Below are 15584 nucleotides of genomic sequence, written 5' to 3' on the forward strand. Positions count from 1 at the left end.
GTTAACTAATATTCGACAAAGCAGGAAAGACTATCCACTGGAAAAAAGGACAGTCTCTTCAATAAATGGTGCTGGGAAAATTGGACAGTCACGCGCAGAAGAATGAAACTAGAACATTCTCTTATACTATACACAAAGATAAACTCAAAATGGATGAAAGATCTAAATGTGAGACAAGAATCCATCAACATCCTAGAGGAGAACACAGGCAACACCCTTTATGAACTTGGCCACAGCAACTTCTTGCAGGATACATCTATGAAGGCAAGGGAAACAAAAGCAAAAATGAACTATTGGGACTTAAGATTAAAAGCTTCTGCACAACTGTTGGGGATTTACCCCGAAGATTCAGATGCAATGAAACGCCGGGACACCTGCAGCCCGATGTTTCTAGCAGCAATGTCCACAATAGCCAAACTGTGTAAGGAGCCTCGGTGTCCATCGAAAGATGAATGGATAAAGAAGATGTGGTTTATGTATACAATGGAATATTACTCAGCCATTAGAAATGACAAATACCCACCATTTGCTTCAACGTGGATGGAACTGGAGGGTATTATGCTGAGTGAAGTAAGTCAGTCGGAGAAGGACAAACATTATATGTTCTCATTCATTTGGGGAATATAAATAATAGTGAAAGGGAATATAAGGGAAGGGAGAAGAAATGTGTGGGAAATATCAGAAAGGGAGACAGAACATATAGACTCCTAACTCTGGGAAACGAACTAGGGGTGGTGGAAGGGGAGGAGGGCAGGGGGTGGGGGTGAGTAGGTGATGGGCACTGAGGGGGACACTTGACGGGATGAGCACTGGGTGTTATTCTGAATGTTGGTAAATTGAACACCAATAAAAAATTAATTTATTAAAAAAATAAAAGATAAAAAATAAAAATAAAAATAAATAAATAAAAGCTTCTGCACAGCAAAAGAAACAGTCAACAAAACTAAAAGACAACCTACAGAATGGGAGAAAATATTCGCAAATGACCTATCAGATAAAGGGCTAGTATCCAAGATCTATAAAGAACTTATTAAACTCAACAGTAAAGAAACAAATAATCCAATCATGAAATGGGCAAAAGACACGACAGAAACTTCACAGAGGAAGACATACACATGGCCAACAAGCACATGAGAAAATACTCCGCATCCCTTGCCATCAGGGAATACAAATCAGAACCACAATGCGATACCACCTCACACCAGTTAGAATGGCGAAAATTAACAAGACAGGAAACAACAAATGTTGGAGAGGATGTGGAGAAAGGGGAACCATCTTGCACTGTTGGTGGGAATGTGAACTGGTGCAGTCACTCTGGAAAACTGTGTGGAGGTTCTTCAAAGAGTTAAAAATAGAACTGCCCTATGACCCAGCAATTACAGTGCTAGAGATTTACCCCAAAGATACAGATGCAGTAAAACACCGGGACACCTGCACCCCAATGTTTATAGCAGCAATGTCCACTATAGCCAAACTGTAGAAGGAGTCTCATTGTCCATCGAAAGATGAATAGATATAGAAGATGTGGTCTATGTATACAATGGAATATTACTCAGTCATTAGAAATGACAAATACCCACCATTTGCTTCAATGTGGATGGAACTGGAGGGTATTATGCTGAGTGAAGTAAGTCAATCGGAGAAGGACAAACATTATATGTTGGCAAATCAATCTCCAATAAAAAAATATACAAAAAAAAAAAGAAAAGAAAACCCATTGCAAATCTGACATCAACAAGTCGTACAAGTGCAAAACTCTCATTTCAAAGTATGATCTACAAATACTTTCCTAGAAAAGTAAATCTGAACAAAGACATATGTAAAAGCAATGTTAATTCAAGGAAATCCATAGGCTTTCTCCTATCTCAGCATTCTGTCATCTGAAAGAATGTGGATGAAATAAAAAGATATTTCTGTGAATATAGTGCACCTAAGTAAGCCACTGCTAAACAATCTGTGTAGGACATACCCAATTGCTGCTGGGGTCAAGCGAGTGTGCAACTGAGGGGTGGTAGAAGTAGTGGTGGTTGTTAGGGAGCCATCAGTTCCAGTCTTCTCCCAGTCAAAAGGGTCACTCTCAATTACTCCAAAGGTTTTGATGCTGTTGTCAAACACGGATGTCAGAAGCTAAACCATAAAGAAAAAGACTAGAGTAAGCTAACAATAAACACTGTCATTTTATTAAGAGAAAGCAGCCAGATTCACAAATTAGTTTCGTAATAGGATTCAAAAAAAAAAAAAAAAAAAACAGGTGGTACAAATAGGGGAATATGAATAAGGACTATATGTGGATGATGATATTGAATTAATACTGATTTTTTCTCAGTTGAGGTACTGATTTGTAGTTATGTAGGAGAATGTCTGCTTTCATAAGATACATAATAAAGCTTCTTATCTAAAATATACTTTCAGATGGTTTAGCAAAAGGAAATTTGTGTTGCATGTGAAAATGTGTACTCAGCTTCAACCATCTATGTGATCAATTTTTTTTTGTCAAAAAGGAGTATTTTTATTTGGTTTGGCTTAAATAATTGAGCAGTGTTAACAGCTGTTATATCTAGATTAAGAGTTATAGAGAAGTTCATTGTGCTTTCTTACCATTTGGGGGCAGGTTTGAAAAATTCCTCAACTGTATGTGGTGTGGGTATATAAACACAAATTATCACAAAGAAATCTCTTTATTAAAAAAAAAAGAAATCTCTTTATTTGGTTTATTTCAAATATCTCATTTTTTGTCTTTATTAAAAAATTTTTTTAAAGTAATCTCTCCACCCAACATGGGGTTTGAACTCAAAACCCCAAGATCAAGAGTTGCATGCTCTGCAGACTGGGCCAACCAAACACCCTGCATTTTTAGGTCTTTAAATTCCAAAACTCTGATGTGATCTAGATAATGATCTCACAAAAACTGCCCTTTACTGTTTCTGATTTTTAATTTTATGTTTATGGCTTCATTCTCTCCCCATCATTTCTCTTATCCTATTAGTGTCCAAGAATAAAGAATGATTTCGATTTCTGTCCTGAGCCATTGGGTATGGTGGTGCCATTTATTGAAATGTAAAGCAGAGAGTTTGAAGACTGGGATACTGGAAGTTTTAGGGAGGTTAGGGAGGAATAGGGTATATTACAAACTTAAGAGTCATCAGCATATAGATATGAATAGGTATTTAAAGCCATAGGACCAGATATCATCTAAGGAGAGTAGGTAGCATAGAGTTCCAACAGGAAAGGACTAAGGCATTCCAACATTTAGTTGGAAAGAAGACTCACTAAAGGAAACCAAGGATGAGTGTCCAGTGAGACAGAAAAACCAAGTATGTGCTGTTTTAGATGTCTACTGAAGAAAACATCTCACCAAGAAGGTGGCCAAAAGCAATCATTTGTAGATTTATGGTTATTTCTGATTATTTAATTGGTTTCTCTCTTTCACGGAGACTGTAAGCTCCAAGAGTCTGGCATATGTCTGATCTTGTTCATCATACTACCTAACACAATATCTTATGTATGAGTGCAGTGTTGTGATTTATAAGAAGTACGTTTGGTTAGTCGCATGATCAAAATATATTTCTTATATATGTTTGATCTTTGTCCACAATTTCTGGCTCACAGTCCCCAAACCCTTGAAATTTCCTGAGAAAAGAACAATAGGAGTATCTTTTGTTACTATACTATATTTGATCTATAGTCCTCAGGTCCTGAAATCACTTCAGAGCCATAAAGTTGAAATGGCTCTCTTATTCATAACAAGCCCCTTTCCATCACCACTGGATTTTAGTCAATGAGGTGACTTTTGGAAAGCACCTATGGATAGGGGCTGGTCACTAGAGGAACCAACCATGTTATTAGAGAATTGGAACTTTCAGTCCTATCCTCTGGCCTTCCGGAAAGAGGAGAGGGGCTACAAGTTGAATCAGTATGATTTAACCAATCACGCCTACATAATGAAGTCTCCATAAAAACCCAAAAAGATGGGGTTTGGAGAGTTCCTGGTTCATAAACATAATGAAGGTGCTGAGAGAGTGGTGCCTGCAGAGAGGGCCTGGAGGCTCCACACCCTTTTCTCACACCTTGCTCTATGCATCTTTTCCATCTGGATGTTTTGGAGTTATATCCTTTGTATTAAATAAATCAGTAATCTAATGAGAAAACTGGTTTCCCAAGTTCCGTGAGCCACTCCAACAAATTAATCAAACTCATGGAAGAGGTCATGGGAACCTCTCAATTATAGTCACAGGTCAGTCAGAAGTACAGGTGACAGGACTTTCAATTGGCATTTGAAGTAGAGAGGGCAGTCTTTGGAGAGTGAGTCCTTAACCTGTAGAATTAGATACCATCTATCTCTGGGTAGATAGTGTCAAACGTGAGTTGCACTGTAGGACACCCAGCTGGTGTCCAGAGAATTGCTAGGTGGTAGTGGAGATGATGGGGAGTCCATGTTGGAATTATGAGTGCAGAACCTTTAAACAGTTACCCTAAAAACATTGAGAATATTTTTGATGATATTTACTGAAAGATTCCCAAAGAAAAAAATAATAAATGGAGACAAGGAAACTAAAAAGATAAAAGGAATTGGAAAAGGCGTGGTTATAAAACCTGGGATTTTTTTTGTTGACTTAAGTTACCTATGTTATAGCTTAGACTTCCCCAAACTGTCAAAGTTAGAGGGCTATAGAGAAAACAGAAGAGAGGAGTCAGCTACTGTGGGTAGCTCAGTCAGTTAAGCATCTGCCTTCAGCTCAGGCCATGATTCCAGGGTTCTGGGATCAAGCCCCACATCAGGCTCCCTGCTCAGCAGGGAGTCTGCTTCTCCCTCTGCCCCTCACCCTACTCATGCTGTCTCTCTCTCAATAAATAAAATCTTTAAACACACACACATACACAGAAGAAAGGAAGACATATTGAGACAGCATAAAGGAACAGAAGTGGCAGACTTTGTAGTTCTCTTCTGACTTTGGAAATGGTGGTTCTCAAAGAGCGAACTGCATGCTTCCTGAGAGATGGAGTCTCTATTCATGAGGCAGCAGCCTGCCTTGCTGAGTGAGCACTTAGACCACTACTGCATTTATAGTGCCCGTACTAGGCTGCCAAGGGAATAACCTGAAACAGTTTTTATGCCAGATGTCCTTTTACCATGAATTATTTTCTTGTATTTATCATAGTATTATTGTATGTCTTAGAAAATGTAGCATATGCCATTGGGCCTCAGATTTAAAAATCTGTTACTAAGACGGTGATACCAGAGACCAGCAGCAGGAGGCAGAACGATAGAAGGCAAGAACAACAGAAAGAGAAACCTTTCCTGGTCCTCTAATTTATGGGAGGTTTCCCCCTTGTTATTCTTTAGCCCAATCTCTGATTTTTTTGCTTCCTAACAGCCCAGCTATGTCTTCTGAGCAATTTAACTCCAATGCCATCAGCCAGGGGAATCCTAAAACAGCTAAGTTTCTCAAATCAAGAGGCAAGCCTGCTGCATTTTGATGTAATCTCTGTTTATACAGTCCCATTTCTAAACCTGGAAAGAATATTAACAAGATTAATAAGTTTAGTCAGCTTTGGATTTCCTCTCTATCATATCCTCTGATTTTAGCAATGTTGTGGCACTGTACGAACTAGCTGATATACACATTTTAGTTTCAGGCTCACCAACACTGTGGATATTTATAGGTTTTATTAGTCTTCTCAATTTGCTAAAAATGCTTAACATAACACTCTAATAAAGGTACTTTTATGTTCTTATGTCAGGATCACATGATTCTATTAATTACTAACAATGATTTTAGTCTTTCTTCATATAACTTTTTAGTTCTTTCACTGTATTTTTATTAATCAGTCATGTTAGTATTTATTTTACAGTGGCTGTTGTGTTTGTGGCCACCTCTCCAAAGAAGGCAAGATAGTGAAAAATGGAAAGAGCTTGAGCTTTTTTGAATGAGTCAGAAATTGGTTTCATACACCACTTCCAGCATCACTAGTTTTCCTGGGCAACAGGTCTAAACTACATCTCCATAAAATGGGACTAATAACACTACCCAGTTATTACTGTGACACTGTTGGGTATTATTACTGTGACACTACTGTGCAAAAGTACCAAGAGTTCTTCTTTATCCAATCTGATGCTGTTAGTTTCCCCTTAACTAGTAACTGTGTCACCTACCAGTGGAGTCTTGTGGTGGAATTCAAGGCTAAGATTTTCCTACGTACTCCTCAGAGTCATGTTCCTTTCTCAAAACACTTTGAAAAGGATTGTTTATATTATAAGGTGGCCACAACAGAATTGAATGTTTTTGATCACTATCTACATTTCTGAAAATGTTGGCCCAGCATTTTTTAAAAATCTGAAATAAAGATTCATAGAAAATTACAAAAATAGTACAAAGAAATCCCCTTCACTCAGTGTGCTCTAATAGTAACATCTTAAATAGCTAGAGTACAATATCAAAATCAGGAAAATGTCATAGGTACAATCCACAGAGCTTATTAGATTTCACCAGTTACACATGCACTCATGCATATGTGTTTCTGTGTGCCTGTATATAAATCTATAGAATTTTATTAACCTGAGGAGAGTCAGAGCCCAGCATCTTTTTGTCTCTTACAGTTGCTATATTCTTTCAGAATCTAATAATAAAAACAATATCCATTATAAGATCTCTTTCAATCTTGGCTATAATTCTGATAGCTTTACCTAGTTTAGTTTAACATATAGAAAACAGTATTTATGCACTTACAAGTTGATTTTTCTTAGATTTCCTGAGTAGGAGACTATCAGACAATCTAAGACTCGGTTCAATTTTTCCTTACATTTGTTGAAAATTTAAGTGTCAGGCATAGTGCGAGGATGGTGTGAGATAAAAAAAAAAGAAGACATGGTTGTACCTCCAGGACATAAAAGCAAGCTGGGAAGACACATTCATACATAAATATTAAGTACTGATAAACTTGGATGTAATTTCCCAAAACACCGTAACAGTATCCAAAAGCAAGTGTCAGCCATTATTCTAATTGAGACATGCATAAATAAAAGATTCCTAGTAGAGAACAAAAAAGCTCTTCTCTGCATCTGCTATCAGAGGGAGCACTAGCAGGCTCCTGGATGAGGTACTGGTCATGTGCAACTTGTTAAGATAGTAAGGTTTTCTGGCAAGAAACTCTGATTTTTGGGACACCTGCATGGCTCAGCGGTTGAACGTCTGCCTTCAGCTAGCTAAGGTTGTGATCCTGGAGTCCTGGGATTGAGTCCCACATTGGGCTTCCTGCATGGGCCTGCTTCTCCCTCTGCCTATGTCTCTGCCTCTCTCTCTTTCTGTCTCTCATGAATAAATGAATAAAATCTTGAAAAAAAAAAAAACTCTGATTTTTAAATATTTACAAAGCAGAGACATTCAAAATGAAAGTGGCTTTGTAAAGCAGCATCATAATAACAATTAGATTATAAAATATATTCACTTTAGACTTGGCTCAGAACATATAAGATATAATGTTATTTGACCTTTGATGTAGTTAAGAAACCAGTCATGCTAAATATTGGTGGGTTTTTTTTTCTTTTTTGCTTGTTGATGGAGGAAATTTGTTGTTTTCATCTACATGGTTGTCCAATGAGGATTTTTTTTCCTATGAGGAATTTAAAATTTTGAAAAGAACAGTAATTAAACTCAAATTCACAAATGGATACCAAACTGTAAAATTAGCCATATGGACAGCATTAGTTCACAAGAGCATTCAGATTCAGAGTAGAGTAATTTTTCTCAAAATGAAGTCCATAGCACGGCTCTGTGAGGGAGAGACAGAGCTCAGATCTTTTTGGAACCTGATGTCACACTGATACTAGTCATCAGAACACAGCAGTCACACCAACATCTTTCTCCTCTCTACCTATCTTCTTCTCCCACTCATTGCTTATGAAATACCAGAGAGCAAGAAAGAACCAGATTATTTATGGAATCTGTGAAGCAAAAAAAAAAGTTTAACCTGCTCTCTCTCTTCCAAAATTAGCAAAATTACTATACTTTATTTTGTTATTAGGTGACAAAAACACAGAGAAGCCACTAGGAGAATGTCCAAATGAAAAACATGAGAATAATTTGTTAATGTAAATTTAATTAATTATAAATCTAAGTTTCAAACTTAAGCTACTGAACACAATAGTCTTCTTTAGATTACAGACATAACTAAGTGGTAGGTGTGATAAAAATTGTTTTGCTTGCTAAACTCTTTTGCTCCCATGCAATCCCTATCAATAAAAAAATTTGCACCTACGGCAGGAAAGTTGGAACATTTTCCAGCTCATCCTGAATTTAGCATTACAGGTTTGATTTCACTGTTTTATTACAAGTAATACAAACTCTGTTCATAAATACAGTATGAAATATATATATAAGAACATATTCCAAAGCACCTTGTATACAGTGTATTTTCTCCATTTGTTAGAGTATATAGTTATTAACACAAATAGCCATATAGGAAAGGTGAGACGTTCACCCACCTAAGGTCTCTAAGGAACCAAGACTGTATGCTGCCTCTCTGCTTTCTATGTTGTTCATATCTTATACAAAAGCTGCCATTTCACACAGAAATAGTTATTGTGTATGAATAAGTTCACTGTGCTGCTAATAGTCTTTTGACTGGGAAAACTGACAACACTGTAGGATGTAAAAATTCCTTCAACAGAAAAGTCTATGTGTTGTACTTTGTAGATAAAAACTGATAAACCAATATACATAATTTTTACAGGCACAGCTCAGAGATATTGTATTTGGGTTCCAGACCACTGCAATAAAGCAAATATCACAATAAAGTGAGTCAAATTAATTTGGCTTTCCAGTCCATATAAAAGTTATGTTTATACCATACACTATTAAGCATACAATAGTATTATATCTATAAAAAATAATGTATATATGCCTTAATTAAAAATATTTTATTGCTAAAATCTCAGCTTTCAGTAAGTGGTAATCTTTTTGCTGGTAGAGGGTCTTGCCTTGATGCTGATGGCTGCTGACTACTCAGGGTGGTGGTTATTGAACACAGGGGTGGCTGTGGCAATTTCTTAAAATAAGACAACAATGAAGCCGGCCACGTTGATTGGACTATTCTTTCACAAGTGATTTCTCTGTTCCATGTGATCCTGTTTGATAACATATTACCTACAGAAATTCTTTCAAAACTGGAGTCCATCCTCTCAAACCCTGTCATAGCTTTATCAACTAAGTTTATGGGATATTCTAAACCATTCATTGTCATTTCACCAGCCTTCACAGCATTATCACAAGGATTATATTCCACTTCAAGAAACCACTTTCTTTGTCATCCATTATAGTTTGATCATGAGATCACAGCATTCAGTCACGTCTCCAAGCTCCACTTCTCATCCTAGGTCTCTTGCTATTCTCACCACATATGCAGTTACCTCCTCCACTCAAGTCCTGAACCCTCCACCCCCTCAAAGTCATCCATGACAGCTGGAATCAACTTCCCCCAGCTCCTGTTAGTGATAATATTTTGACTTCTTCCCTTGGAATCATCAATGTCTTTAATGGCATCTAGAATGGTGAGTCCTTTCCAGCAAGTTTTTAATTTAGTTTGCCCAGATCCATCAGAGGAATCATTATCTACAGCAGCTTTTGCCTTACAAAATGTATTTATTAAATAGTAAGACTTGAAAGTTGAAAGGACATCTTGAACCATGGGTTGCAGAATGGATACTATGTTAACAGCATGAAAACAACATTAATCTCATTTACTTCTCCAACAGAGCTCTTGAGTGACCTGGTGCACTGTCAGTGAGCATATTCTGAAAGGTATCTTTTTTTCTGAGCAGTAGGTCCTAACAGTAGGCTTAAAATATTTAGTAAACCATGTTGTTAACAGATGTGCTATCATCTGGGTATTGTCTCATTTATAGAGCACATGCAGAGCAGATTTAGCACAATCTTAAGGGCCCTAGGATTTTCAGAATGGCAAATGAACACTGGTTTCAACTTCAAGTCACCAGCTGCAGTAACTTCTGACAAAAGAGTGAAGCTGTCCTTTGAAACTTTGAAGCCAGGCACTGACTTCTAACTATGAAAATCCTAGATGCTCTTCTTCAAATAGAAGACTGTTTTGTCTACCTTGAAAATCTGTTGTTTAGTGAAATAGCCACCTTCAGAAGCTAGATATTCTGGATAACTTGCTGCATCACCTTATACTTTTATGTTATAGTGAAAGCTTCTTTACTTAAACCTTATGAACCAACCTCTCCTAGCTTCAAACTTTTCTTTGGAAACTTCCTCATGTCTCTCAGCCTTCATAAAGAGAGTAAGGATCTTGCTCTGGATTAGGCTTTGGCTTAAGGGAATGTTATGGCTGGTTTGATCTTCTGTTCAGACCATTAAAACTTTCTCCATATCAGCCGTAAGGCTCTTCTGCTTTCTAATCATTCACGTGTTCAGTGGAGTAGGACTTCTAATTTCCTTCAAGAACTTTCAATCCAATCATGAAATGGGCAAAAGACATGAACAGAAATCTCACAGAGGAAGACATAGACATGGCCAACAAGCACATGAGAAAATGCTCCGCATCCCTTGCCATCAGGGAAATACAAATCAAAACCACAATGAGATACCACCTCACACCAGTGAGAATGGGGAAAATTAGCAAGACAGGAAACAACAAATCTTGGAGAGGATGTGGAGAAAGGGGAACCCTCTTACACTGTTGGTGTGAATGTGAACCTCGGTGTCCATTGAAAGATGAATGGATATAGAAGATGTGGTCTATGTATACAATGGAATATTACTCAGCTATTAGAAACGACAAATACCCACGATTTGCTTCGACGTGGACAGAACTGGAGGGCATTATGTTGAGTGAAGTAAGTCAGTCGGAGAAGGACAAACATTTTATGGTCTCATTCATTTGGGGAATATAAAAAAATAGTGAAAGGGAATAAAGGGGAAAGGAGAAAAAATGAGTGGGAAATATCAGAAAGGGAGACAGAACATGAGAGACTCCTAACTCTGGGAAACGAACAAGGGGTGGTGGAAAGGGAGGTGGGCGGGGGGTGGGGGTGACTGGGTGATGGGCACTGAGGGGGGCACTTGATGGGATGGGCACTGGGTGTTATGCTATATGTTGGCAAATTGAACTCCAATAAAAAATATTTAAAAAAAAAGAACTTTCCCTTTGCATTCACAACCTAATTGTTCAGCACAAGAGGCCTACCTTGGCTTTTGGCATGCCTTCCTCACTAAGCTTTAATCATTTCCAGCTTTCGCTTTAAGGTGAGAGATATGCAACTCTTTCTTTCACTTGAACACTTAGAAGCCACTATAGGATTATTAACTGGCCTAATTTCAGGATTGTTGTGTTTCAGGGGAAAGGGAGGTTCAAGGAGAGGGAGGGATGGGGAATGGCTGATCAGTGGAGCAGTCAGAACATGCACAACACTTATGGATTAAGTTTACCATCTTACGTGAGTAGAGTTCATGGCACCTCAAAACAATTGCAATAGTAATACCAAAGATCAGTGATTATATATCACTATGCATATATAACAATGAAAAAGTTTGAAATATTTCAAAAATTATCAAACTGTGACAGAAACATGAAATAAGTAAAAGGTATTCAAAAAATTATGGGACTCAATGCAGTGTTGCCACAAACCTTCAATTTGTTAAAAAAAAAAAAAAACGCAGTATCTGCAAAGTGCAATAAAGCAAATGCAATGAAATGACGTATGCCTATTTTAATCTATGTGTGGCTTCATTTATATGTTCAGTGGTAGGGATTATTTTGCATTAAGCTCTAAGTTCTCCCTGAGAGCAACAGAATCTTCTGAAATATAGTTGGTTGGGGATAAGAGTGCAATTTGTGGTAAACCTAGTCAATCCTTATAAGGCCTTATTAATGGATACCCTAAGGAAATGATTCACTGACCACAGATAAAATGGAGCCAATAATCTTCACTGATTATTGTTCCATAGCACTTTAACATATGATACTACAGCCCTTAGGCCCTCAGCAGATACATTACCTAGCTGGACATTTCCTTCTGGTCAACAAATTAGCTATAGGATTTACATAATTTGAACTATCAGCAGCTCTATATATCAAATGAATCACAGCAGGAACTGGAAAATCTGTTCAATAATAAACCTAAAACTCTAATTAAGTATGTCCATCCAGAAGGGAAGGAAACTTACACACATACACACACACACACACACAGGCCTCATCAGTCAATTTCACTGCAATTTCTCAGGATGTATTACAATAATATCATTCTAGGGGTCTCCCATACTCATATACAATACCCTCAAAGCTGTAACAAGTGAAGACAAAGACTAAATGAGAGAAGAATTAACCCACAAAACCCACAAAGATGATTACCTGGTAGTCTGGTTTTGTAAAATAATCCAAAGAGGAGATGTGATCCAAAAAGATGCTAAATTCTGGAGGAAGATGTTTCAACATAAGCCTGTGGTCATACCTCTCCTTAATAGAGCCTACTTGCTCCTGGGAAGTAAAGAGAACAGGAACCAAAGTCAATTTCTCTTGGCAGCTACACATTAACAGTCTCTCAGTAACAGTCTCAAGGGTAGTAGGGAATGAGATAGTGGGTAATTATGCATCAAGCAAGAACTGAGCTCTTACTAATAGCTTAATGTACACTGCTCTATGGGGGTGGGGTGGGAGGATTGTAATACATAACCAAAAGGGTAACACAGAGTTCTGCATTAGTGAATTGACAGTTTGCCAAAATAAAGAGTTGATCTTAAATCTAGTCTACTTTTTAAAATCAACACATATATTCAGTTTTCAAATTAAACAATATAATGTAATAATTAAAATTTAAAAGCTTATGTGACTTTTAAAAAAGAAAAAGGAGGTCTAGGGGGGAAAAAAGGTCTTGAGAGAAAGCCAGAAATCATATCAGAAGTGATGATTTAGGGGATCCCTGGGTGGCGCAGCAGTTTAGCGCCTGCCTTTGGCCCAGGGCACGATCCTGGAGACCCGGGATCGAATCCCACATCAGGCTCCCGGTGCATGGAGCTTGCTTCTCCCTCTGCCTGTGTCTCTGCCTCTCTCTCTCTGTGTGACTATCATACATACATAAATAAATAAATTAATTAAAAAAAAGAAGTGATGATTTAATAGATACTTAAATGAGTATTCTCCATGTACACAGAAAAAAATTGTAACATTAATTTGAGCTTGAATTATCAGCTTAATTTTAGTTCTTATATGTGAGTATATTCTTATCTGTTATGTCTACCTAGGAGAAAATTTTATTCCTTCCCTTACCAAAACTGATATTTCCAAAATTACCTTGTCCTTATTTTTCTCCAAGGCAGCTGACCAACCACAAACTCCACCAACATGTAGAATAAGGACCAAAGGTCATCATGTCTTCCCATTTCCTTCATAAGTAAAACAGAATTCATTCACATTACATTATTATTCCTTCTGTGTATATGAAACTGTCTAAAGCCTAACCATTGTATTTCTTAAAAATTTGAATATATTTCCCCTAAAATCTTCTGGTACATATATCTACATAGCTATGTAACAATCTATATAACAGAATGGATATAATGAAATATTTTTTGCTACAAAAAACACCCAAAACCCCAGAAATACTGGAAATATAATTAACAGCCTGTTAATTCATAAATGAGTTCATTAACAAGGGAAGGTGATTGCCAAGGGCTGAGGGAAAGGGGAAGGGTAACTTAGCATTTAGTGGATATGGAGTTTCAGTGTTGCAAAATGAAAAACTTCTAGAACTTTGTTGCACACTAATGTGAATATACTTAACACTGCTGAATTGTGCACTTAAAAATGGTTAACATAGGGAACACCTGGGTGGCTCAGCAGTTGAGCATCTGTCTTTGGCTCAGGGCGTGATCCCAGAGTCCTGGGATTGAGTCCCTCATCAGGCTTCCCGCATGGAGCCTGCTTCTCCCTCTGCCTGTATCTCTGCCTCTCTCTCTGTCTTTCATGAATAAATAAAATCTTTAAAAAACGGTTAACATAGATGGTAGCTACATCCGTGAGCAAGCATAGTATAAGATACAAAGTTGTTGCATCACTGTGTTGTATGCCTTAAACTAATATAACATTGTGTGTCAACTATACTTTAAAAAAAAGTTAACATGGTAAATTTAATGTGATATGTTTTTTATCACAATTAAAAAAAAAAGAATTAAAGCAAATCCTAAAAGCCAAAATTAAAAGAAAGCTGGAAACAAGGGAAGCAAGCTGATGCTGAAGCTTTGGTTTTAGATGCATCTGGTACAGGCTGTGTCAACCAAGGTTCTTACAATCAAGAAGGGGATAGGTGTAAAAGTATGAAGTCTACAAAAGACAGGAGTTGTACCTGAAACACTTCCCCTTAGGTCCTTACCAAATAGCTAGGACCCTCAAAGGACTATCTTTAGTGCAATATTGGTGTGTACATTATACTGCAATAATTTTTTTTCTGTAAAATTTAACCACTATCAAAGGAATAAAGTAAGTAGTTTAAAAAATTGCCCTGAAAATTTGTTACTACAGGCCTGCCCCTCACTCAGATTTGGGGTTTAAATTTATACCACTGGGAAATCAAGTCCAGAAATTGTTTTCTGGGTGATCCTGTCCTGCAGTAATGACAGAAGCAACTGAAAATCCTCAAGATAAAAGCACCCTTAAATCAAGCCTCACAAAAGTCCTATAGATAAAGGCCCACAAAATATAAGCTCATTCAAAAGTATAAAATACATTAGGAAGCAAGCTATCATAAGCTAATGACAAGAGAAATTATACAGCAGAATTAGATATCCAAGAATTTCAGATATGGAATTATACGATAAAGAGCACAAAATAAAAATGTTTAAAATGCTTAACCAAAACATGGACTCAAAATTATGAGAAAGGAACAATATCCTATCTAAAAAAATAAAAAGGCCTATTTGATTTCAAAAAGGACCAAAAAGAACATCTAGAAATTAAAAATTCAATGGCTAGGTTAGAAAGCTGATCAAAAACAGCAGAAAAGGGACACCTGGGTGGCTCAGTGGTTGAGTGTCTGCCTTTGGATCAGGTTGTGATCCTGGAGTCCTGGGATGGAATCCCATAATCAGGCTCTTTGCAGGGAGCCTGCTTCTTCCTGTGCCTATGTCTCTGCCTCTCTCTCGGTGTGTCTTGTGAATAAATGAATAAAATCTTTAAAAAAAAAACAGAAAAAAAATTAATGAACTGGAAGATAAATCTGAAGAAAACATCTAGAATGCAACACAGAGACATAAAAGAGTTAGAAAATCTGAGAGTGAACTTAAGAGACATGGAAGACAGAATAAGATCTAACATACCTCAATTTGAGATATGAAAAAAGAGGTATTGAAAGAAGGGGAAAGAGGCAATATTTAAAGAAGAAATGTCTGAGAATCTTCCAGAATGAATGAAAGACATGAATGTTCAGATTTAGGAAGCATAACAAATCCCAAACTGAATAATTATAAAGAAATCCACATCTAGGCATATTCCAACTTATCTGTTGAATAGCAAAGACAAAAGATATCTAAAATAGTCAAAGAAAAAGGACAAAGTAAATACAAAATAACAAC

The 15584-nt window shown here is 37.1% G+C and overlaps 1 protein-coding gene across 1 annotated transcript in view; it reads right to left on the minus strand.

Annotated features, from left to right (window-relative positions):
• Positions 1–15584, minus strand: part of TTBK2 (tau tubulin kinase 2) — a 138418-nt gene that overhangs the window by 42331 nt on the left and 80503 nt on the right. The window contains exons 7-9 of the mRNA XM_049104324.1: positions 13310–13400; positions 12370–12497; positions 1970–2127 (exon numbers count right to left, since the gene is read on the minus strand). Coding sequence (XP_048960281.1) covers positions 1970–2127; positions 12370–12497; positions 13310–13400 — 377 coding nt within the window. The remainder of the gene's footprint in view (positions 1–1969; positions 2128–12369; positions 12498–13309; positions 13401–15584) is intronic.

Source organism: Canis lupus, chromosome 30, assembly GCF_003254725.2.
Source record: "Canis lupus dingo isolate Sandy chromosome 30, ASM325472v2, whole genome shotgun sequence".
Lineage (NCBI taxonomy): Eukaryota > Metazoa > Chordata > Mammalia > Carnivora > Canidae > Canis > Canis lupus.